This window comes from Oenanthe melanoleuca, chromosome 6 (assembly GCF_029582105.1).
Source record: "Oenanthe melanoleuca isolate GR-GAL-2019-014 chromosome 6, OMel1.0, whole genome shotgun sequence".
Taxonomy (NCBI): domain Eukaryota; kingdom Metazoa; phylum Chordata; class Aves; order Passeriformes; family Muscicapidae; genus Oenanthe; species Oenanthe melanoleuca.
Window position 1 is genome coordinate 17897159 of NC_079340.1, and position 25321 is coordinate 17922479.

At 46.0% G+C, this 25321-nt stretch overlaps 1 protein-coding gene across 1 annotated transcript; it reads right to left on the minus strand.

Annotated features, from left to right (window-relative positions):
* Window positions 1-7352: 7352 nt before the first annotated feature.
* DRGX (dorsal root ganglia homeobox) lies at window positions 7353-25045 on the minus strand. The gene is made up of 6 exons (XM_056495128.1): window positions 25012-25045; window positions 21849-21946; window positions 21505-21606; window positions 18821-18993; window positions 18401-18513; window positions 7353-8763 (listed from the first exon to the last, which is right to left on the minus strand). Exons 1-6 carry the CDS (start codon window positions 25043-25045, stop codon window positions 8525-8527), a joined length of 759 nt encoding a protein of 252 aa, XP_056351103.1. The 3' UTR covers window positions 7353-8524.
* Between the last annotated feature and the right edge of the window lie 276 nt (window positions 25046-25321).

Here is a 25321-nt window from a genome sequence, read left to right on the forward strand (position 1 = left end):
ACTCCTTCAGCAAGTAAATACCCTTCATCTTGTAAATAAAGCTGAGCTGGGGGTAAAATGAAGGTTTTATACATGTGACTGCATCTGTACCATGGGCATTTGCTGGAACAGCATTGTCAGCCATGGTCAGGCTGAGCAGGAGGAATCCTGTGATGCTCAGAGGCCACAGATAAAACCACACCATACCAATTTGTGTGTTTTTTGTTATGGCTAATCCTAAATCCAGTCTGAATCAAACTAAACCCTCACTCGTTCCTAATTCCCCCAAATTAATGCTCACATTGCTGTGTACATGCTGTTAGCTAACAGAGCACACAGCAGACATCACCCTCCATAACATGCTGGGCTGTTTAGAAGACTTTTTGCTCCTTGCTGCTTATTGCCAGCTCTGCCAGCACAAGTATTTCCCAGTCTGCCTGTAGCAAGCCCAAAATGTTCCCTCCTGCTGATAAAAATGTGAGGAGCTGAGCTCAGGAAGAGAGAGGGTCCCTGACAGAGGGCAGGGAGAAGGGATGAAGTGAAAACAATGTGCTTAAAAGGTGTCATCATTTACAAAAGTAGCATCTGGCCAATGCAATTCTCCCTTGTGGCAGGTGCTAAGGGTTTTTTTAAATTGTGGGCCAGATATAGCCATCTTTACATGCAGGAGCTATTTTGGTTGGGCACACGTAAGCCCCAGAGAAAGAGTATGGAATCAAGGTTAAATTGCCTTCCCATGCAGTGGCAGCAGGAATAAGGTGTTTCTAGTACCTTGGCTCCTACTTTTCTGGCTCATTAATGTAGTTCTAGAATTCAATTAATAACAAAGACTCATTTCTTCCCCCCTCTCCTGCTTTCACAGTGTCTGGCAAACTGTGTATTGAAGAGCAGAAAAGTACCAGTGTCACTAAATTTTAATATGTATGTGATTCATCGAGATGGTGAAAAAGCGCAGCTCTTAACTCAGTGGATTGTTTTCTTAAAAGTTTGATCTCATCTGAACTGGCTAGGAATTTGTAGATTTTCATAGTTTCCTATTGACAGGAGGCTTTCCAGCCTCAACAGCTCTGTAAACACTTGGTATTTTGGTATTTGTACAGAGCAACAGACCTATGACATTAAAATAAAAAAAAATTTAAAATTTAAAAAAAAAAAAAAAAAAAATCAAAACAACTAGCTACTTAAAAGAGAATTTCAGCCAAGATCTAGTGATCCCTTTTTGTGGCACAAACAGGAGCACTTGCATCTTCAGCTGTACTGCCACTCATCTCTGTGATGACGTGATGCAGACAACCCAGTGTGGCATTGGGAAGCAAGGTGACACTGAGGGGTCCCAGATGTCTTGTGAGCTGTCAGTGAAGGGACAAGTCACCTCTCAGGCTATGAACACTCATTCAATTGCTAAAGAGAGTACCCCTTATCAAGAAATATCTCCTTTCAGAATGTCTGCACTGGAAAAAACAGAGTAACATAGGGCTCAGGTTGGTCTGTCACAGTGCAAAAGGGGTCACTAGAAAAATAACTGAGTAACTCAGTAAATACTGAGCAAGAAACTCTTCCCTTCCTTTCCTTCCAGCTTGGAGCCAGGTTGTGAGCTCCACCCAGAGCCTCACAGTGAGGTAGGGATGAAACCTGGGCTGCACTGACACAGAAAGGGCTCTGCAGGGTGCACAAAGCTCATTCACCTAAATGCTGCTCCTGAGGGAAGGGGAACTCCACCAAAAGAGAGAGGAAGCTGCAGTTTAAATGTGCATGCTCACACACACACACGATGTCTGGCTGCTTGTTGTCTGTTATTTATCTGGACAAGCAGCAGCATCAATCTGGATTGCTCCCAGGTTCAGACCCACAGGAGAAGTATTCAAGTATTTGGCTTTCTGAGAGTGATTTTGAAACTTCCTTTCTGACCCTTGTTGGATGGTGACTGTCAAATTCTCCCCAGGGAACCTCTAGCTCAGTCCCAGTTGGGTTTAGCTCTAAAGTAATTGTTCAGAGGAGAAATAGGATCAGCTCTTCTCTCCTGTACATCTTCCTTCCCTGCCAGCAGCCAATTTCTTGTGCACTGCTACAGAAATATTTCTAATAAAAAGTAACAACTCCCAGGGATGCTCCTATCCCTTGCTGTGCCAAGGCTGGTGATCACATCAGCATCTTGGTTCTCAAGCATCTGCCAAAACCTGATGGCTTCAGCCAGCACGACAGTGAGGGTGAGCCAGCTGTGATATAACAGGCAGAGTTTAGGTTCCTGGGGAGTCTTCTTTGCAGAGATGGGTTTCTTCATTTAATGGGATTTGGATCTTATTTAACACATTGCCTCATGTACAGAGAGGGTGTAAAGAAGCTGTGTGCACACAATAAAAACCTTGGCCTATTTGTACCTAGGGGAGCCCTAATAAATTTGCCACTATAGCAAGTGTTAGTCTCTAGGGCCAGTACTGGATGCTGGAGTTTAATAAAAAAGAATTCTGAAACAGAAGAACTGAAAGGTAAACCAGTTCAGCTGACAAAGCAAACACAGTTTAATTAAAAATGGGAAGTTTTCTCCTGGCCTTGACCAGTCCCAAGGAGCAGTGTCTCAGGCTGGCTGTGGCTGGCCTGCCTTCTGATGGCTGCTCCCAGGGAGCATTTTCCCAGCACACTATCAGAGGTCTCCCAGACTGGGCTGGAGGCACTTCCCAGAGTGTGTCCAGGCCATTGTAGGGCAGAAGATGGGTAAGTCAATCATGAAAGATGACATATTCCAGGTGTCCACCTGTATACAGCATTAATGTCACAGTTCTCTGGCTTGTGCTAGGACGCAGAAAGCAGGTCAGTAACAACCACCCTGCCATTAGACCAGCCCAGAGGAGTGGATATTTTCTCTCTACAAATAGCTGCCACAATCTCAGATGCTCCAGGACACCGTAGAGTTATTTAACTGCACTGTCTGAGACCAGAAGCAGTTTCAGTAACTCCCAGGCCTATCAGAACAGAATTCTAGAAGCTGCCTTCTGTTGCTCTGCATGTGAGAACTCTTCTTGGTAAAATGACACAAGTGGTAGTGTTTTTTGCCTCCTCTTTTTGATATTAGGGATGTTATATTGAAAAAAAACAGGGACTACAGAAGAAGCCATTGAAATTAAGTACTACAAGAATTATGCAAGACAATATTTTAAATCTCAGTGAGATTTAACTATTACTAGTTTACCACAAGAAACATTTCATAACTCCAAAATATGATGCTCACACTTCTGAAACAACAGATCAGCACCTACTTGTGGCAGACAACTTAGGGCAGACAACAAGCCCATTGTGGTTGGATTATTATAATATGGTCAACACATCACTTTCAACTAAGGCTAGATGTGCTACAGGCCAATGAAATCCACATATTCACATATTCAAAAGCCAGGTCTGTGTAAATGCTTCTTTGGTAGTATCAGGAAAAGATCTTGTTTTGTGGTAATATGGCCACCTAAAGTCAATATTTTGCTACATTGCAAAGGAAGTTTTTAAGTGGGAAGAATGAAGCATTGTTTATTGTACTCTATTACTCTTTTATTTATGGCATTGTGGTGGATCACCCCCCGCCCTCGGGCTGCACTGTGATCTCAGAGAGGGGTGTCAAACTCTTCAGTGGAGAGGTCTGAGTTATGTGCTCAGGATTCAGGGCCTCTCACTTCCCCTGCCTCACACACTGCTTCCACCGCAGCGCCAGCCAAGCACAACAGCGTCTTATCGAGCAGAGCCCTCTTAGAGGGAGGATGTGCCACAGCAGCACACCACAAGCATTTCATCTCCATCCCCTGCTCCCCTGTGGTCCCCCCGGCAGCAAATGACTTCCTCCCACACTGTGCTGGCTCCTTTCTGCTGCAGGGAAGCAGAAAAGCTTGAGTGCACAGCTGAAGAGCAACTTCCAGAGACACAGCCCTGCCAGCAGGCTTTTATCCCTGGCCATGACCTGGGAGGAGGGACTCCTCTGGGAAGTGGAGAGGTCATCCCAAATTCACCAAGGGCAACAGTCTGTGGGGAATAGAGGGGAGGGCACTGACTGCAAGAGAGAAGAGTTTAATGGTAAACCAAGATCTGCATGCATTGCTTTCAGCATTGTTGTAAATAATACTCCTAATAAAGAGCCAATTAGACCAACAATCTCATTACTGTCCAGCATGCAGTGTAGGAAGGACTAGCCTAAAGCATAACTGAGCAGAAGTGAAAACACAGCTCCACATTTCCTGTTATCATGTACATAGACATAAGGAGACACAAATAGATGTGTAAGAGGTAAAAAGCACAGAGAGCTGAGAGAATGACAGGCATCCTTATAAAGAATCCCCACGGGTGGCACTTTGCAGCACCCCCATCAACAAAACCCAGCCCAACACCATGGTCACCCCACATGTGCTAACCATGGGCTCCTGCCAAAGCCTCCCCAGTGCCAGGCTCAGCCCTGGGGCAGCAGGAGCTGCAGCATGGTGATGGCACAAACAGAGAGTCAGACCGGGCCTGGAGGAGGGTGGGCTTTCCACAGAGCCATAAATGGGGATGTGGGGAAGGTGGGGGATGAGGGAGAGCTGGGCATTGTGGATGTCTGTGATTTCTTGGGAAAGGAGCCCGGGACTGGAGACACTTTGCCAGACATAAGCAAGCAACACAGGCACTGTGACCATCCATGCTATGCATGGCTCATGCTAGTACAGAAATTCAGAGAAAATTACTGCATAGGATGCAGTGAAAATGCAGTGAGCTGTCAAACAAAACACATTTGTCTTACATCCATCCCTTAAACCTTGGGCTTCCAATTTTCCTTCATGTAACCAAAAAAAAATACCATGCAGGCTAATTTTGGAACAGCTCTCATTTAAATCATCCCCTTGGGCTTGGGCCTCTCAAGCTGGGGTTCAGCCTGAGTGACTTTTTATAGCTGAGTTATAAACTTTTAAATGCCAGACTTAATCAGAGCTACTGAAATGGCCATTAGAGTGGTTTAAGTGGCATAGCCCTGATATATGACAGCACAGAAAGTAGGCAGGTGGCTCATCTGCAGTGGGCAGCCCATCTGGAAGGGAGCAGGGTCTGGTGGCTAGAAACAAGCAGGACTGAGACACAGGTCTCTGGAGTTTTGCTCTTGCCCTTGTGCTACTGCTGAGTGACTTCAAGCAAACTCTCTTGGGATGCAGTGCCCTGAGCAGATCTCAGATCAAAGGCTTAGAGGAAGAGATGGCTCACCATGCCTTGGTTGGTCCAATGTGCTGACAAGAACACGAATATATATCTACCTCCCCTCAGCAAACTGCAAGAATTGTCAGAGAATTGGCCTAGGGTTTAACATGGCATTGTGTACACTCAAAGCACACAGATCAGCCTCATTTTTGGCTGACTTAGAGCAATGATCCACAAAATCTTACTGAATAATTATAATTACAGACACATCAGACACTGAAGAGTTCAGGCTAAAGAGGGATTAATGCTGCTTTGCTCCTTACCAGAAGGTTTTGTAAAGCTTTGAGTCCCCTAATTTTACAAGTTCTGAGACACTCAGCAGGTTCCAGTTGTGCATGGGAGAGCCTCCCTCACTCTGCAACATCACTGTGCTCTAAGCAGAACTGGGCAGTCATCAATGTGAAAGCAGGTGCTTGCACAGAGAAATTGATCCAAATGAAAACACTACAGGTGCTTTTCAGGGTCTTCTTTCTAAATTTATTCAAGTATTAAACAAACAGAAACTACAGCATGCATCAGATACTTTCCTTTATTGTACAACAAAACTGTGGACTTGTTTGTATTTGCAGCATTTCCAGCAACATCAGGCAGACTTGTCGATGTTATCCAGTTTTGCACAGTCACTAGAGTGTCGCATCATGAATTATTAAATCAGTGCTTCGTGGTAATACATAATTTCTTATCAATTATTCATGCTAATGTGCGTGTAGTTTACTTAATTGTGTTATTGACGATCAAAAGTAATTTCCTGAAAATCCTCAAGGACAGAAAATTTAATCAGCGTAACTACTTTTCAGATGCAATGCTGTTAAGTATTCTTAATTTGCTCAACAATTCACTTATTTATGTACCTTTCTGGAGGAAATACGAGTTTAATCAAACAATTAGATTGAAGAGTTAGTGTACAGAAGGGCTGAAGTTCAACTGAATGCAAAGTAATTATGTTGAAACAAAGTTGAGCCTGCCTCTTTGGACTGGAATATTTTTTTAGTCTTTTTTTAGGAGGAAGAAAAAAAATTGTGGTTGGAAATATCACTAAGAAAACAGTGATTCTCTCTCCTCCAATCACACCCCACAACAAAGCACATGGCAATCTCTTTTACTTTGGTGGAAGAAAAGGGCTGTTGCTGTTGTTAAATTAAGCCATAACTTGCAGCCAGAGAAGCCACCTCCGGCCCAGTTCAGCAGAGCAGCTCCTGAAGCTGGAGCACAAAAACAGATCACAGACTGCTGAATGTTCCACTCTCTACAGTTAAGAAACCCCAGAAAAAACATACAATGTGGCAGAGGTAAAGCAAAATTACTCCATTTGATGAATGTGGGCCCTGCTTGATTTTTCTTTGTTCTCTGACCCAAGGACAGAGCCAGCAATGCCCTCTCTGCTGGCTTGTGCCCAGAAGACACAAACTCCACTCTGGGGGTGCCTGGTACCCTTGGTTGCTCTGGGTGATGGGTGCTTGGGGCTGCCAAGCGACCCCACGAGCACCAGGGCTCCCACCCTTTGAGGGGGAGCTGACATCAAACCTGCCTCATGGAAAGCAAAGTGTGCACCAGGGGTTTGAAAGCTCCTGTGAGCCCCAGAGAAGTCCCAGCTTCTGTGAAATTCGTGGGCTGAAATCACTTACATGGAGGAGACAAATTTTTGCTGCCAGCCTTACTCAGGACTGCCTATCCAAGCACATTCCCAAACCTGGATCCTGTGAACAGCAGACAAACCCTGTGTAAAGGTATGTGCTCAGCACATTTCAGGGGGTCCTCAGCACAGTGTGCAGGGTCAGAGGTGACAGGAATCCTTCCACTAGCCACTTGATCAAACTCTCAGAAAAGTGCTTTCAGCCCGTTCTCCAGGGGCACTTATGGACACACCTAAGGAATCTGCAGACAGCACCTGGAAAATTGAAGTCCATGCCACTAAGTTTAAACCCACATGTGCATGAAAAAATGTGAGGCACCCCAGATTAAAATGTCTGCTCTTCAGATCTTAGTCTGCTTTGCTTTGGGGAGGTTTGGGTGAGAGATTAGACTGAATTTACTAAGGCATCAATATCTCTTTTGCACTGTTCCAAATCTATAATAATTAATATCTTTTCATATCTAGATTCACTATGCCAAGCTTTCAGTAAATAGAATAGTCTAAATTTGGATGGCATAAAGGAACATCCTTCCAAGCTTTATTTCCTCTTTATTAAACATAAAACATGGAAAAACATATTTGCAGTCTTGCAATGAAAGATTATTTTTGTCTTCCAGTCTCTTTTTCCAAGATAGTGATGTCAAAATACCCCCAGCTTTGTGCAAATCTAGAGACAATTCACTCTCCATTCAATACCAGCATTACTGAATGCCACTCTGAAGTCATGTGTCTTTCATGTCTAACCCAGGGAATGGCAAGAGTAATGTTCACACAGAAGCTAGTGCGAGGATTTTAGTCACAAGTAAATTTATCTCAGCAGTTTCCCAGTAATCTACTCCATGGGAAGCTTCACTTCCAGAGAAAAGGGGAAAAAAAAGAAAAAAGTTATGAAAAGTTTTGTTCTATTTTCTGCTTCTCTTACACCTGGATTGCCTGGGATAGGTTTGGTCGAAGTCAAATGCCTTCAGGAAACAGCAGGCCGAATTGGGATATACCTTCCCCTCCGTTGTGAGTGTTGGAGCAACTGGTGCCTGGGTGGATCTCTTGCCCCAGAACTCACGTCTGGAGGCGACATGCTGCTTCCAGCCATCCATTTCACGCAGGATGGGAAGTGGAGATGCACAGGAGCGAGCCAGGATCCTGGGCCTTGAAAGGTGTCTCTGGGATGTATGAGGCAGGGAGGGGATAAAAACAGTTTCACCAACGTTTCCAAACACATAGCGCTGATAAATCAGGGCAACGAACCGACAGCGACACAAGAAAAGCGAGGGTGCAGGAAGGAGCCAAGAGGCCGCTGAGCCGCGCGGGTCCCTGGCACCCCTGAGGGCCGTGCCGCAGTTCTGGGTCCCCGCTCTGCCCGGGCTCAGGGCCGCGCTGCAGTTCTGGGTCCCTGCTCCGCCCGGGCCCATACGGGCACCCCTGAGGGCCACACCGCAGCTCTGGGTCCCTGCTCTGCCCGGGCTCATACAGACACCCGTGAGGGCCACGCTGCAGTTCTGGGTCCCTGCTCTGCCCGGGCTCATACAGGCACCCGTGAGGGTCACACCACAGTTCTGGGTCCCCGCTCTGCCCAGGCCCATACGGGCACACATGAGGGCTGTGCTGCAGTTCTGGGTCCCCTCTCTGCCCGGGCCGTGCTGCAGTTCTGGGTCCCCGCTCCGCCCAGGCTCAGGGCCGTGCCGCAGTTCTGGGTCCCCGCTCTGCCCGGGCTCATACACTCTTCTCCCCTTCCACGTGCTCCTGGGCTGGAGAAGACGGCTGCTCCTTGTTGGGCGGGGGGCTGCCGGCGGCGGGCAGCAGGTTGGCGGACTGCAGCACGGCCTCCGAGTGCTCGCGCGCCTTCATGCGCAGCGCGGCCACGCTGGCCGTGCGCGTGCTCTGGCAGCCGTAGGGCGGCAGGAAGGACAGGCCCACGGCGTCGGGAACGCAGCACGAGCACAGAGGGCTCCCTGCGGAGGAAGCAGACAAGGCACCGTCACTGCTGGGCGAGGCCGTGGACACCGGCTGCTCCCGCCATGGTCAGTCTGAGGAGGAGACACGGGGTGACCTTCAGTGGGTGCATTGACCTCTAGGGAATACACAGGTGTCCTCTGCATCCCCAGGGCTAGAGAACCCATCTCCTGCTCTGCTGATCCTTCTGTAGAAAGGATCTTACCCTGTGAGTCATCCAGGGTGACAGACAGAGTGCGAGAGGGAAGTAGAGACAGAAGTGGGAAGTGAAGTTCAGATCACACATGAGGTTTCCTCATAAGCAGGGCTCAGCTCATTCCCTCCGCTCATATCAAGCTGCTATTGTGTGGCTGCCATCAGTTCCATGCTGGAGATATCCCCTGCCCTCCACCTGTACGCTGAGCTTGACCATCTGGTGAATGAGTGCAGGGGACCTGTCACTTATCTTTTTCTCTTATCCTGAAAGATTACAGCAGAGAGAAGGGTGAAAACATTCCACTTGTTATGATGACCTTCTCGATCACACTGTAAAATGAGATACTTCTCCTTGGCCCCTGCCAACTACTGGCACCATGTCTAAAAGGCAAGAGTCTGTTCTGCCTTTACCCACTCAATATCCGTGCTGCTTAAGGGTAACACCTCAAAGAGAACAGCCTCCAGAAGTGAGCCAAGGCTACCTAAAATTGTTGTTGTGATACAGCTTAAGAGTCCCATCAGGAGAGATGGGCCAGAGCATCTCTACCCTGTCATTTGAGTCACAAGGCTGTTCCAAATAGCCAAAAAAACACTGGAGAGCTGATGAAGTGATTCCCCTCTCTTGAAGCCAAAATCTTCCCTGCAACCCACTGACAGAGGCAGTCCTCACTCCACCAGCTGCCTTCCAGGCTGTTCCTCTGGTTTCTGTTTGATAATGCTGGAGCTTGGGCCAGCTCCCTAACAAGCACACCTGCAAGTGTAGGTTGATCACTGGGCAGGACATGGAATTCATCCAAAAAAGCCACACTGGTACCCAGCTTAGAGGCATCTATTGAAAGGTGGAAAATGAGTGAGAGGAATAGGATGGGGAGGCAGGATGGGATGGCTGAGCTACTTCTTGAATTTACTCTCTGGTTAAAAAGCCAGACACTATTAGCCACCATTTTTCCAGGGGTTTTGGAGGCCACACCAGCTCCACATCCTCATGTACACCCCTGGCTAAAGCCTGTCTTTTGCTGATATACTACCTTTCAACAAGAAACAGCCCAGCCATACACATCCTGACACAATGCACTATCTTCCCCTGATCTTTCCAAGCCAAGGACTTGCTTTAATTTCTGCAGTTAATATTTGAGTTAAATGGCTCATGACTAAGTGATGGAACTAATAACCTACAGAGTTTTACACTTCTGTTCTTGGTAGCAACGGGTCAGCACCCATCTGCTAGGAATGAAGGCAGCCAGTTGTTTGTTTCCAAGATGTTGGCAAGACAACACAGCAATTGTCAGAGATTTGTTGTTGCAGTAACATTCAGGAAAAAGTATTCTTTGTATTTCAAAAAACAGTGTCTACTAAGGACAGCTTATTTATATAAATGGAAAGAACCCTTTTCTCTTGTAATACTTCTCTTATAAAGCATATGATCAACAGACCAACGTTTTCATGGGTCCAGGCATTTAAGCACAAGCAAGTTTCAGCACTTGACTAAAATCTCTGCTTCTTTTGCTTTTAGCTCTAGGAAGTTCAGTCGTCAATTCTGTAGCTGTTTTGAGCAGGTCAGAAGGAGGGTTTACAACAATATCTACTCAGTAACGCAACTTACAGTTTTTGCCACCACCAGCCATGCTCACAAAGTTATTTCTTGCCCTGTAGAATCACAGCTACTGTTTTAATGAGAGGGAGGACAAGCCCTGCAGTTTGCAGCAGGTCTTTTGCACCAAGTCCCACATCTTCAGGTTCTGCTCAGAGACAGGAGCCAGGAGGCCTGCAGGAGCATCAGCTGCCTTTGCAGTGCTGCTTTCTAGCACAAACTGGATAAGGCTTTCAGACACAGCTGTTCAGCTCTCAGACTGAGGGGAGGGCTGGTCTGCAGTGCCTAATGCAGGACTGGGCACAGACACTGCTCAGTAGGAGATGGGAAGGAGTGGAAAGCAGTCTTCCCCTTTTCAAAAAAGCAGGAATTGACTCCATCCCCTAAGAATACTTTTCATTCCGTTGTTAGAGGAATAAAATATTTATCAGTATTCAGTACCAGCCTAAGCTCTTTGCTTAATAATTAGCCCTGATATTACCTACTGGCTCTGCAACCTGAGGGTGCAGTTACCTGTGGTGGAAACTAAGCTATCTCTAGCAATAATTCACCCATAAACCATTCCTTTCATTTCCACTGAGGTTAAAATACTTGCAAACAGCTCACACATGTAAAAAAAACGTAAAATAAAAAGCATCATTTGCTCCAGGGTCCAGCTAGAATAGAGGAGAATAGGATTTAGCCCTGTTCCTTTTTAATGTATGTTGTAAAGAAAGTGGACTCTACCTTACAGTCATCTGAATCTGCAGGTAATGAGTCCAGTGAAATGCACTGGACTTTGCCAGCACAAAGCCAAGACCAACAATGGGACACTCAGGAGTCCAAGGTCCCCACCTGCCCCTCACTCGGCCCACAATCTCCAGAAAAGTCACGCTGACCAGGAAAGAGGCATCCATATATAGCAGGCAGCAGTGGTTTTTAACATCTTGTTGCAGTAGCCCTGAGCCCACAGTGGGAAAGGAAGGAATTGTCCCTACTTATTTTGAATCTCCAGAGCACTTCAGGCATGCAGCTCCCATCAAAGTGAGTGAGGGTAGCAGTTAGCCCTAGATCTTGATCCAGCTCCCACCAACGTATCTGAGATTAGCTTAACAGGATTTGTATCAAGTTGCTGCAGTACAGACAGGGTACTGTTTTTGCTTTCTTTCAGGAACTTACTGCCTCCTATACACAAAATTAAAATACACAATTAGATTTCCATTAACTTACAGCAAATTCTGCTGGATTGATCTGAACCTCCTTCTATTCCTATATGAGCTCATACTTTAAATGCCCAACCTGAACATAAATACTTAATGTAATAAATACAGTCTGAAATATTTGATCCACTTGGCAGTTTAATTGATCTACTACAGAGACTGACAGGAAAAATTAAATTAGTTTTGTCTTGTCTCTGCCAACATCACATTTAAATTGTAACAATATTTGATCTACATTTTTCGTTGTGGACTCTTTGTGCAGTTCCATGGTTCAGTTTCAGGTGGGAAGAGAGAGATAGAAGTGGTGATACATAAACATCAATATAAATTTTTAAACATGTATTTTGTATTTCAAGTCGAGGGCTTAAAGAATTTAATAGGTAGTCTTTCCAAAAGGGAAACCCCACATTCCCTTCCTCTTTTATTATTTGTGCATATCAGCACTTGATATGGACAGCTGAATGACAACCTGACATGGAGGGAAGGAGAGAAAAAATCCCTTTTAAAATCCTCATATATCAAGGCATGCTGTTTAGTTTTCAGAGAAAATATTATGTTTGATTTAATTATTGTTATCTTCTCATAGCTGTCACATTGGTTTTCTTCAGCTCTAATCCCTTTCATAAGGGTTGGAAGGTAAACAGCAACCTCAAGCTCATAGTGTTGATTACCAGTGGGAGCTGATTCAAAGGGAGCTCCCTCTTGAACTTCACAGATGACACCAACATTCTGTCTATTAAAGCCTAAGTCAAAAGCAGGAAACACAAAAGTGGCTTTATCCAAATCTTCTTGAGCTCTGAATCAGGAAGTTCAGAAAAAGAAAGGCATTAAGTCACTGCCTGAAATGGAGAAGCATCAGATGGTCCCAGTTTAATCTGGGGTAGCCTCAATGCTGTTGGAATTATACTAAATGGTTTCTCCTTCTACCAAGAAACTAGTTAAATATGGGAGGTACCCTGTGCTGCCCAGAGGCTGGAAAAGCACTTCAGAGGTGACAGCAGAGTCCAAATGTTGTAATTTCACATCACCTTGGCTTATATGTCCAGTGGAAACAACAAAAAGCAGATGGTCTGGCTCAGTTGCTCTATCATCAGAAGCCCTTTTGTCTAAATAACTCAACACTGGAACCTGAGGATTTCATCCTCCTTTATTTGTGCCAAGAGTACTCTCCAAAAACAAAAAAAAAAAAAAAAAATCAGAAGCCAGGAATTGCCTGTTAAGGCAGGAAGGCTGGCAGCAAAGCCCACAAAAAAGCTGTGAGAACAGAATCAGTCCTTTGAATACCATCAGCTTGGCAATCTCATCAACAGGGACCCCTGCCCAGCTGAGGTCCACTTACCTAATCAAGATTTGTCCCAGAGGAACAAGACAGCACCCATTTCCTACCCATGGCTCTTAGGGCTCCAAGTACTTGTGCATTTCCTAGTATTTGTGAAAAAGATCAAAAATCTCTACCTGTGAGGTAGGGCGGTGCTAGAACTGGGGACTTTTGATATGGGAATCAAAGTAATTTTCTCAAGGTGTGCCCATCTGCAGCAAACTAAAGAAATGTTTCAGATTCTCTGAAGTCAGAGTGGCAGATAAACTAGGAAAAATGCCAAACAAACCCACTTAATATATTGGCTATGTTACATGAGAAAGTCAGCAAATCCATAATCAAGAATGACCCTGAAAATAAAGGAGTTTTTTTCCCATTCCCCTGTCTTACGGTAAACAGTGGAGCTTCAATTCAGTAAATACCAATTCAAGGGTGAGTGTTCAAGTGAGTCCTTGAACACTTCCTTCATAGGGTTGGCAAGGGGAATTGCCCAATGGAACTGGGCAAATTCCCTTCATCTTTCCATAACAGAAATTGAAATGTAATGGACGGGCAGGTCTAGTTATGTTTTAGGTTTTTTTCTGGATACTGCAATTAAGCCTCCCTAATATGAACAGCAGCCACAGTAGCAGCAAACCATAAAGGAGCCTAATCAAGAGTGCCCTGCAGTACCCATTTGGGTGGTGTAATGCAATCGTGCTTCTCCATCAGTGCTGTGGAGGTGCCGTGAAAACCAACTGAGCTATAACTTGCACAGAGCGGAGCTGTGGGTGAATTATGAAAGTAATTCCCTGGCAAGTGTAATTATTTCTCTCCTCATGCACTTCACTCATCATGGGGTCTGGGGAAATTTCAGCGGAACGTAACAGACACACTCTTGGCCTCAGCCACCAGAATGGTAGAACACATCCGCTGGAAAACGGAGATTCTTGTTTACACCCATTAATAACATCTTCTGCATTAATGAATTGCATTCATGCTGTCATCCATTAAGGAGGTACTTTGAGGTCTCTCTCTGCACAGAACACTAGCTTCTCCAGATGACTCTATAGTTATACAGCCCATAAATAAAACAAGTATTTTCCCTTCATCTTTGAGGTCTGCAATTAAATCTACTAAATGGACTGCAGATGCCTAGCTTACAGTAAGTGTTTCATCTTGGAAGATCATGGAACTGTCGAAGTCACCACAATGAAGTAGCATAGTTGTCAAATCAGGGCAATTTCAGAGAGTAATGAACATCAGAAATTTCATTTCTGTGAGTCAACCTTTTCCTGAGTATGGCCAGTGGTGAAGCACTAAGCCCCTGAAGTAGGAAACACTGTACACCCCAGAAATTACGACCTTGTGCTAATTTTTCAAATGAGGAATTGTATTTCCTGACAGAATAGTACATAGGCAGATGATACAGTAGTTAAAAGATGCTTGCTACTGAGTACAGCCCCCAGTGTGCTAAACTACAGAGAGAGGAGGCAGGAAAAGGTCTGTTGTATTACTGAACAGAGAATATTTGATAGAAACAGAGAAAAACTGTGCAGTGATAATACACTCTTCTCTGGAAAAGTTTATATTCTGAATAACAGTTTCTTTGCATGGTATAGCCAGCCCATTTTATTAACAGAATATTCTGTGGTGCAAATATCCTCCCTTTGATGGAAAAAAAATCTGTCTCAGAGACAGCAGAGTTCATGGGGCATAGTGCCTAGGGAAAATAACTTTCTACTCATTCATCAGAGCAGACCTGGGCTCATGCTCCAACCACATCCCCATATCCTGGAAGTGGCACAGGTGGGGTCCAGAGCCACATGAGTCAAGCTTAACGAGCATCTCATGGTGCAAAGTTGCAGGTTTAGTCCCTGCCTCAGACAAGGCTGTCTTGAGATTTCCTGTCTCTTGTAGACCAACTTCACCCTCACCTATTGCATCTTTATACTATGAATTAGACCCCAGAACCTTGTGGTCTAAGCACTTTACGTAGCTTTGGAAACCTGGGTCTGGAGCCAAGCAGAGTCAGAGAGATATTAGGTTTTTTACTAAAGATGGAGAACTCTCAGATGACAGAATGAAAATGATCCCTGAGAGCATAAAATAATTATTAATTAACATCACCATCATCACTTGTTGTTCACTGTATTGATTTTAATTGTCTCCTTCTAAAGCATCAGTCAAATATTTTTCACTGACACCAGCGAAGTGTTGGCTCACAAGTCCAACAAGGCACATCTTGTCTCCTCAAAAGAATAAGAAAACAACCTACACTTCCTAGTAGAACCTGGTGTGCTGAGAGTGCTCATTTTTTTGCAGGCAGCTCTTATGGCTGCACTGAAGAATGTGATTCCCTTTACTGGCTAGGATCATTCTCCCAATGGTGGGAATACATATCTATTTACAAGATCCACATAGAGGAGCTGCATTTGGCTTGACACTTGCATAAAAGAAAGCAGGGTCATGCATCCTTTTGTAGCAAAATAATGCTTTGATTCTGGAACAACTATTTTGCTTTCAAAAGCACAGAGAATTCCTGGTAATTTCAAAGTGTGGCTCACACAAGACAAATACTGGGAAGACCTCTCAGTCATTTCATTCTTCAATAAAACTTGCAAAATTTTGGAAAACCTTTCTACTTGCTAGATTTTCCCTTATCCAAGCAATCAAAAAAACAAGCAGCTCATAACTTTATGCCCTGTGATGAGTTTTATGGGATTTCTGTGACATAAAGTCCTGTGCCTCCAGACTGACTGTGGCGGGGTTGTGGCATAATTTCTGCAGCAAAATGCAACTAGATTTTCAAGGGAGAAGCTTAGGTCCCTTTATTAAGATGTATAAGGACATACACTATTACCCACATGCACACAGCTCCTGTCTCAAACAGAAATGAAAAGGGAAAGTCAAACAAACTGAACTGAGCATATGACCAGTTAACAGGATCAAAGCTCAGTGGCTGCTGTGCACAGCCCTACCTCAGCCCAAGTGAATTTATCCTGGAGAAATGGAGAAAGAGGAACTTGTGGAGATGAGCCAAGGAAGGAGGACACAATGCTCCATATATCAATACCACAAGAAAGATGCTACAATTATTCTCTGCTTGTATATATCAGACTTGGTCCCTCATATAGCAATAAGTTCTTCCCCTGTAACCCCAAAGCCAAAATTTGACATTACTAAGACTTAGCAGCAGAGCTGGCAGGAATAAAAAAAGAGCTCCCCTCAAAGCAGCAGCTCAGACTAACAGCTCCTTGCAAGGATAGCAATACACTGACAGGCACAGGCAGCTCCTGCTAGATGGAAAGGCAGATGCACAAATCTGCAACTGGATTTCATAAAACCAAAATACACTACTTTATCCCAGTCCTCTTGCATGTACCTGATGATTTCTAGTGCCAGGCAGGAAATACAAAACTGACATTTCAGAAATTAACTGCATGTATAACTGACATTATTCACCAAGACAATACGTAGGCATGTGATAGATGACCATTCCTATACAAACTGTATAAATAAATAATTCCTATTTATGTTTTTGACCAGTTTTTCAGGGACACCATCTCTTAGTCTGGGCTAAGACTATTTAATATCTATAAAAGATTCAGGAATAGAACTTTTTCTGCCCCTAGGTTGTAAAACTTCAATCAAGCAAAAAAAAGAGCCAATTATTAGTTTCTCAATTTATTGGCTAAGTTGTAAAATCAAAGAAAAGAGTGTCAGGAAGTCTTCCAAATAAATAAAAATAAAAACAAACAAGCAAAAAAACAAAAACAAAAACAAAAAACCAAGAAAGCCTAACACAAAACAAACAAAACCCAACCAACTAAAAACACCAACCCCTCATGACAATTTTTAAATCTTTTTTTAATTTCATTTTGCTTGGCTTTTGTTTATTTGGGTAATTTTTTATTAAAACGTAGCAACATGTAAACATGAAGCAACTGAGAACACATATTGATGCATTTAGTTTTGAAAATGCTTGAACGTAAATTTTAAGGACAAAACCCCCTTATTTCCATTTAAATTATTCACTGAACACAATCCTTTTTCCACACTTTTCAACCTGTCTGGGACTACATTTATCAGTGAACAATTTTCTTGCTTGAAAGATTTCAGCTGTATTTACTCCAGAAAGGCTTTTCCTGCTTCATGGAAAAAGTGAAAATTCACCAGCCCCAAGACTTCACAAGGCAGAGATCAAGAGGAGTCAGACACTCCAAACAGCTGCTGCCTGCTTACAGGTGACAATGAGCCTTTTAGTGTTCAGGTCACACCTGTGTGTGATTCAAAATTTCAGGTCCCACACCTACCAAAAGAGCAGTAACTGTGTGGAGTGTCTGGCTTCAGCTTTTTGTAAAAGACAGGAGGGAAGGGGTTGCATGGGGCAGGACATTGAACTTAACACACACTCAGGAATTCCAAACATGTGCTTCAGGAATATACCTTGGCAGTGCTGATTTAACTGGGAATACAGGGAGCATGAGGCATGCCAGAGAATATAGTGAGATGTATTAGAGGACATTTTTCTTTATAGTGGGGGGTCTTTAAGGTGAGCAACTTTCCTCCTAAGTTATTGCAGCACATTGGGACACTGAGTAAATGTATGTGCCTCTTTGTACTTGGCACTGCTATGAGGCTTTGCATCCTATAAATCTATAAATTGAATTCATTCTGCTTACACCCTTAGTCTTATAAATTGTTAGACTAAGAACAGCTAATGGATGAGTAGGTAATTTATTTTTAAAAGATGCATACTGCTGCTTTTTGGAAACTGAAAGTACATAGACATTGGATGTACCCTTCCTGAAGCCTGGATCCCAGGTCATGAGGAATTACTTTATATCCTCCCCTGTCCCCAGGAACATGCTTTATTCAAGTTCTCAGAGGGGACCTACTGTTCAAGAAGAGAAAGGTTTGGATTGTGCAGAGATGCACTGCAAAGGAAACCACATGCAAAGAGCGGATGAGGCATCAGTAATGGTGCCAGGTACTACATAATGCAAAAGGATGTATATAACTAATTTATTAGAATAAATTTAACTCTTAAAAAAATAACATATACAACAAAATCTCTCAAGGAGCAAACCCTACCTGTCTTACTCCTTCAGAGAAACCCTGACCTCACAAAAAGTAGCTGTCAGAGTACAATGAAGGAGTTTTGCCACAAATGATGCTACAAGATACAACAGGAGACTCACTTAGGTACATCAGCCAGTGCAAATGCTGCCAGTCAAACAGAAAGAGGGATCTGCCATTTCCCAAAGGTTTCCTCACAGAGGGCAGTGGGACCATGCCACCTACCTTGAAAGGGATGCTCTTTGAGCTTACCCCTAAGTTAAGTAACTTACCTTTTAGAGAGGCGACGTGGGATAAAGCTTGTGCATAGGTGGCTGTGTTGAGAAGAGTCCCTGGCAGGCAGGAAGGGAAGAAAGGTCCTGTAGGACCCACTGCTCGACTCAGGCTGATGGAGAAAAAGAAAACAACTTCCTTACAAAACCAGAACCAGCAGATTCCATTTCTGCATGCACACAAACACATTGGTGTCTCAGCACACAAGATTTGGCCCAGGTGGGACAACATCAGAATCCCACAGCCAACAGCTCCTCAGCACCTCCACAGGTAACAGTGGATTGCACAAGAAACACCTCATTTTCCAAAGATGATACCTGTAGTCAAGGCATAGCAGCAAATCTGTATGCACAAACACACATATGAGACATTCTTGCCCCACAGACAGGCAGGCAGCTGATATCATGTATTACTCTTACCTTTGCTGGATCTCCAGACCCTCTTTTTTATTCCTGGTTTGATCTGCTGGAGAAGGGGAATTTAAATTCCTTGCAGGAGGTGCCACCTCAGCCATGGTTTCCTTAGAGCCCTCTTGGTCTGAAGCACCCCTCTCTGTTTTTCTCCATTTAGCCCTCCGATTTTGGAACCACACCTGGAGCAGGAGAGCAATCCTAGGTGAAAATCATGCTTAGCCAAGTGTGAAGAAAGGAGATTGTAAATTGTTACTCTGGCATTTAGTACCTTGACTAAATCTTCCTCTTATTTTGTATCCCCATTGCTATTCTAGTTGAGTTTTAGGATTACATTTGTATCTGTAATATTTCTGCCTCTGGAAAACAAGCCAGAAATGTCTAAAGACATTCAAAAGGCATGTCACAACAAAAATTTTAAAAGCAATAGTTTTGATACTACTGTGCCTGTTAGCAAACCATTTCATCACATGCCTTTACAGACACATTAATTCTCACTGATTTCTTTAACACATCTAAAAGCTTTTTTACAGACATGGTATTAAATACGTATCTAAACATTCTGATGAAAACATTTATGTCTTTACATCAGCTGCTGCTAGAATCAGAGAGGTTAGGAATGAAAAGGTGTGTATCTGGCCATCTTATCCAGCCCAATTTCTGACTGGCTCCTCTTCCTCCATGTCCAGTCTGCTTTCAGAGGACTCAAAAGCTGATAGGTACTAATTTTGGAACATCATTCTGCAGTTCAATAATTTTTTTCCCCACATGCAAAACAAATATTCGTATTCTTAATTTTATCACCTGACTATTAGTAAAAAAAAAAAAATTTTTATTAACCTTGGAGCTGATATGCTGAAAGCACCATGTTTGATTTGAAAATGCCAAGCATCTTTTGAGATCAGGAAATCCACATGTTATTATATGAATTCAAGTATAGGCGAGATTGTTATTATTATTATTATTCTCCTTCTCCAATTCCATTTTAGTTAGCTGCCTTTTAATTGCATGTATCAGCAAACATTGAATAATGATTTTATCTATATTCTAAATTTAGAGCAGTTAAATGCAAAGCAAAATGCAGACACTTTCTTGTGTCTTAATTGAATGAAGGTCACAGCTATAACAATATTTAATTGAGCTATTTTTCATTATCATATTTTAATGACTTTGCACTGACAGTTCGCCTGCTTCTGAGGAAAGAGCATGATGAAGTCGTTTATTTCCCTATTTAGTTATTGTTTGACAACATCATCTTCGATTAAGACTCTGCTTTATAGCACATTAATCATATTTGAATGAGCAAGGGGTATAAATGTAAACATATCTCCCATCCTCTGTGTTTCCCCATGTCCCTGCATGAAAGCAGGCTAAACAAATGCTTGCATCTATTGTCTGTTTGCATAATAGCCAACAACAAGGCTAAACACCAGTCCTCAGCAATCTAATTGTCACCACCCCTATCTCACCCTTGCACCTTTCAGGAAGAAGTTATGATCTTCCACTTCTGAATGCTCGATAATTGTCCCATTTATCTCAATTTGCAGTTCAGTCTTTAGGCACCAATAGCCAAAATGGCATTTTTTATTATTTTTTTAAGCCAGTACCTACAATGCAGTGGTAAAAGGAGATTTTCATTTCCAAATAATAATCAGTTTAATTTGTCCGCATATGACCAATGATTCATGTTCAGATTTAATAATCAGGATCACATAATCTGATTATAGGAGAAATAATTTGTTTACAATCCCCAATTTACTGTGGTGAATTCCATTATCTCTCTTCAGCCATTGGGTTTTAAGAGATACTAACATGACCCTAGGGAACAAAAGGCAAGCTATTATATTTCCTACAATTAGATCTTTGCATAGTTTTAACCCCAAGCACCTAAATAAAAAAAAAATAGAAGAACAGCGTGCAGAAAAGCCCCATAAATAAAAATGAATGCATAATCGTGTTCAAAAAACGATTTGCAACTCTGTGGTGGATGCCTGAAGAGTTACAGGGATCCATCTCTGACAACTGCAGGACTGCTTCTCTTAGAAGAGCATGTACACATACATATGGACTGGGTAACAAAAACAAACACATGGGGAAAAAAAGGAAAAAAAAGTAAAAAGGTGAGGAGAAGGAAGAAAGGAAGGGCTGGAAAAGCGTGGCTGTGGAAAGAATAATCATGGCCAGTGGTATTTATTGGATCATAATAACGGTGTGGGAATTGCTCTGCAGGGTCTCTAGCTGCATGAAGTGCTCAGATGGAAGGCAAAAGGGAGAGAAGTTGAAGAGGTGCAGCAGCTTTGTTCCTGGCTCCCTGCAGCTGACTAACCCCCTGCTCGACATGGCCACGGCTGCTTTGGAGAATCACGTCTCAGCTCTTTTCTCTGCACCACGCCCCCCCTCCAAAAGCAAGGAAATGGATGTGCATTGATGTAATTTAGTACCTTGGAGACGCGGACAAATTAGTGTAGAACATTATCACTAGTTAATTATGAATGACCGATTAATCAACCTAATCTAATATTCCACATTATGTTGATGTTATTAAAGTGCATCATGAAAATGACAGATCGTCTTCATTTGCGTTCTTTGGCCAAATGTGCACTCTGCAGTCATGATGTCAAATAAGAAAAAAAAAATTAAAAAAAGTTTGCCAGTTTGAATATCCGAGTTAAGTAATTCCCCAGGATGTTTACCTGCACCCTGGCCTCTGTGAGGTTGATTTTCAGAGCCAGCTCTTCACGAGTGAACACATCTGGGTAGTGGGTTTGAGCAAAAACAGCTTCCAGGGCCTCGAGCTGATGGAGGGAAGGAGAGCAGAGATCCGTGAGGGAACCATGAGGGATTTGGCTGCCCCACGGGGGTGTCTGCCAGGCATGGATGAGGAAAAGGGGTCACTGAGGCAGCGGGGCAGGCAGGATGGGGCTGGGATGGCACGGGACATGCGGGAAGGAGGCTGGAGCAGGCAGGGAGCAGGCAGGGAGCAGACAAGCAGGGGCCGTGGATGCAGAGGCCGGGGCAGAGAGGAGCGGGCTCTCACCTGCTGCAAGGTGAAGGTGGTGCGGTTGCGGCGCTGCTTCCTCCGCAGGAACCCGTCATCGAAGTCGCCGGCGGAGTGACCTCCAAAGGGGGCAGCGCCTGCGGGGCACGGAGAGCAGCGTCAGGGGCCGCAGGGCCCGGGGCACAGGGCACAGGGAGGGCAGTGCTGCCCCATTTCTGCTGTGCTCTAGGGCACAGGGCACAGGGCACAGGGCACAGGGCAGTGCTGCCCCATCTCCGCTGTGCTCTGGGGCACAGGGCACAGGGCAGTGCTGCCCCATCTCCGCTGAGCTCTGGGGCACAGGGCACAGGGCAGTGCTGCCCCATCTCCGCTGTGCTCTGGGGCACAGGGCACAGGGCAGTGCTGCCCCATCTCCGCTGAGCTCTGGGGCACAGGGCACAGGGCACAGGGCGGGCAGTGCTGCCCCATCTCTGCTGTGCTCAGGGGCACAGGGCACAGGGCACAGGACACAGGGCACAGGGCGGGCAGTGCTGCCCCATCTCCGCTGAGCTCTGGGGCACAGGGCACAGGGCGGGCAGTGCTGCCCCATCTCTGCTGTGCTCTAGGGCACAGGGCACAGGGCGGGCAGTGCTGCCCCATCTTCACTGTGCTCTAGGGCACAGGGCACAGGGCGGGCAGTGCTGCCCCATCTTCACTGTGCTCTAGGGCACAGGGCACAGGGCGGGCAGTGCTGCCCCATCTCCCCTTGTTCTGGAGCACAGGGCACAGGGCGGGCAGTGCTGCCCCATCTCCTCGGCCCCGGGCGCTGCGGTCTCCCCGGCTCCCGGCACCGCGCGGTTCTGCCGCCCGGAGCTCACCCCAGCCCGGGAAACAACATTTCTCGGGCCACCCGTGCTTTAAAGGGACAAAGCTTTGGCCTAGGCGTGCGGCCGGCAGCTCGCCAAGGCGCTGCCCGGCTGCCGAGGGAGCCGTGCCGGGACAGGAGGCAGCGGGGCCGCCGGCAGGTTCCTCCCCACGCACCCCTCCGAACCGGCCCCGTCTGCTCGCCCGGGCTTTGGGGCGGAACGGGAGCTCGGTGCCGCCCAGCACAGCACAGCGGCCCGGCCAGGCTGAACCGCCGGGGGTCGGTACGGGGCTGGAGGAGGCCGCCCTGGGCACCGGGGCTTGTCCCCAGGCAGAGGTCGGGAGAGGGCAGATGGGTGCCCACCGGGATGCCAACCACGTTCCAGGGAGCAGACCCAGTCACACATCATCCGTGCGTGCTCGTGTTGAAATGTGTCACTCCCTTTCTGTTCGCTGACCAAACAGGCTACAAAAACCACAAACAAAACAAAACAGACCAAAAAACCCACTCAAACCAAAGTAAAAATAAAAAACCCAAACAACAAAAACCAACCCCAAACCAAAAAAAAAAAAAGAAAAAAAAAAAAAAAAGAAAGAAAAAAAAGAAAAAAAAAACAAACCAAAACCCACAAAACCAATCCAAAATAAACCCTCAAGGAACAGAAAAGTACCCGAGCCCCCAGAAGCGCTGCTGAGTGTCCCTGTAACTCCACTCTCAAACCTGCCCCTGGAGCGCTCTGGGGTACATGGGCTGGAGGTCACCGCTCATCTTGCGGCGTCATTTGGAAGATAAACACGGCCCCGAGCCTCTGCTCGCACATGTGAGCCTGGGAGAGGCTCATCAGAGAATAAAACACCGTCCCTGTGACCCCCAGAACGCGGTCTCTTCCCCGCGGCACTCCCTGCCTGCCCCAACGCTGGCCGAACAGAGCGCTTCTGTTTCCTCTTCTTTGGTTTGCTGATGGGTGGGAGGGTTTGGACGGAGGTGTACTTTTTAATTTTATTTTTTTCACTCGTGGTGCCCAAAGCTGTTTTCACCCTTTGGCAGGACAGATCGCCCCTTCCCCCGCCCTGCTGCTGCCCAAGCCGGGAGAGGCTCCAGCCTGGGGGCTCTCCCCGTCTCGGGCCGCCGGACACAGGCACCGGCCCCGCTCCGCCACTGGAGAAACAAACGCTCAGCCAACAAACAAGCAAACAAGCAAAAACAAGAGCACGTTTCCCAAGCTGTCTGCCAAAAACTAGCAAACAAAGCCGCCTCCGAGCGCGGTGGCACCAGCGGGAGGGACTCTCGCACTCGTCCTGCCCAGCCCGGCTCCCCTGTCCCGCCCGGAGGAAACTTTGGGGATGCACAGCCCGGCTGGGGTCGGCTGACCCTCGGAAGCCGAGCTTAACGAGGGGCTGACCCTCCCCCGGAGCGGGATGAAACCGCTGGAGCACTTCCAGGGAAAGCCCCTTTCTGTCCGGGTGACCCGTGCCAGGAGCGGGGTGGCCGGCCCGGGGGTTTTGGGGGCCCGGGTGCTCTCCCCGCCGTCAGTGAGCGGGCACGGCCGGACACCCCGCCGGGGGCTCCGGGATGCTCCACGCACTGCGAGCAGAGCCAGAGAGAGCGGGGACACACGGCCCTGGGCATCTGCGGGGCTGGGTAACACGGGGAAATCCTGAAAGCTGCCAGTTTTTAAAAAATGACATCACAACGACAATAATAGTAGTAAAAATTAAAACGTCTCTGACCAATAAAACAAAGAAAAACGTCCTCTCAAATATTATTTTCCTTTTTTTTTTTTTCTTCTCTCGTACCTCATTTTTCCCCATCCTCCCACAGAATGTTTGCAAAATAGCATTAAAGATTTATGCGGTCCCTTTGGCTAGAGGGAAGAGGCGTGACCAAGTCCTGAAAGTGTCCCGATTACAGCCATGACACCAACATCTGTGCAGGGAGGGGAGAAAAGCATCTCTCTCTTCGCCTGAGGCTCAACTGCGGGATCGCTATCCACAGAGGGGAGGCAGGTGGCAAAATGACAGGGGTGGGGGTTTAAAACCAAGCCCTTTCCAGCAGGAATCAAATTAAAAAAAAAAAAAAAAAAAAAAAAAAAAAAAGTCTTGCAATCCTTCTTTCCTTTCTATGACAAGAGGGAAGAGCTAGGATGGGAGAGAGGGATAGGGTTGTATTTTCTTAAGGAAAAGGATGCTATCTAGTTGTCTCTATAAATTTGCATCTTATCCCAGCACGTATCTGTTCGCGACCGTCGCGGCGCAAGTTCGGTCACAGTTTGTCCCTCCGTCCCCAGAGCACCCCCCGCCCACAGACCCCAACAAGTTCAGCTCTTGCACTCACACATCTCTGTGCGACAGCACTCACCCTCTAGCTGCGGGGGGCAGTGGAAGTAGAACATGGTTCTGCGGCTGGGTGGGCGCCCGCTGCCCGCAGCTGCGAGCCCGACGGCGGCAGAGACCGGGACCGGGACCGGGAGCGGGACCGGGACCGGGACCGGGACCGGGAGCGGGAGCGGGAGCGGGAGCGGGGCCGGGAGCGGGAGCGGGACCGGGACCAGCCCGCGGGGCTCCCGCGCACCCCCCGCACCCACGGACCCGCACCAGCTCCGCGCTCGGGCACCGCCACACACCGCCGAGCTGCCTCCTGCAGACCTGGGGACACAGAAGGAAAGAAC

Bases quoted from the DNA above. Each gene is read 5' to 3' on its own strand.
- DRGX (XM_056495128.1), bottom strand. From the start codon at position 25,045: ATGTTCTACTTCCACTGCCCCCCGCAGCTAGAGG. The intron at 21,947-25,011 runs GTGAGTGCTGTC...CGTGCCCCGCAG, and splicing joins CTGCCCCCCGCAGCTAGAGG to GCGCTGCCCCCTTTGGAGGT. The intron at 18,994-21,504 runs GTAAACATCCTG...CTCCTGCTCCAG, and splicing joins TCACAGAGGCCAGGGTGCAG to GTGTGGTTCCAAAATCGGAG.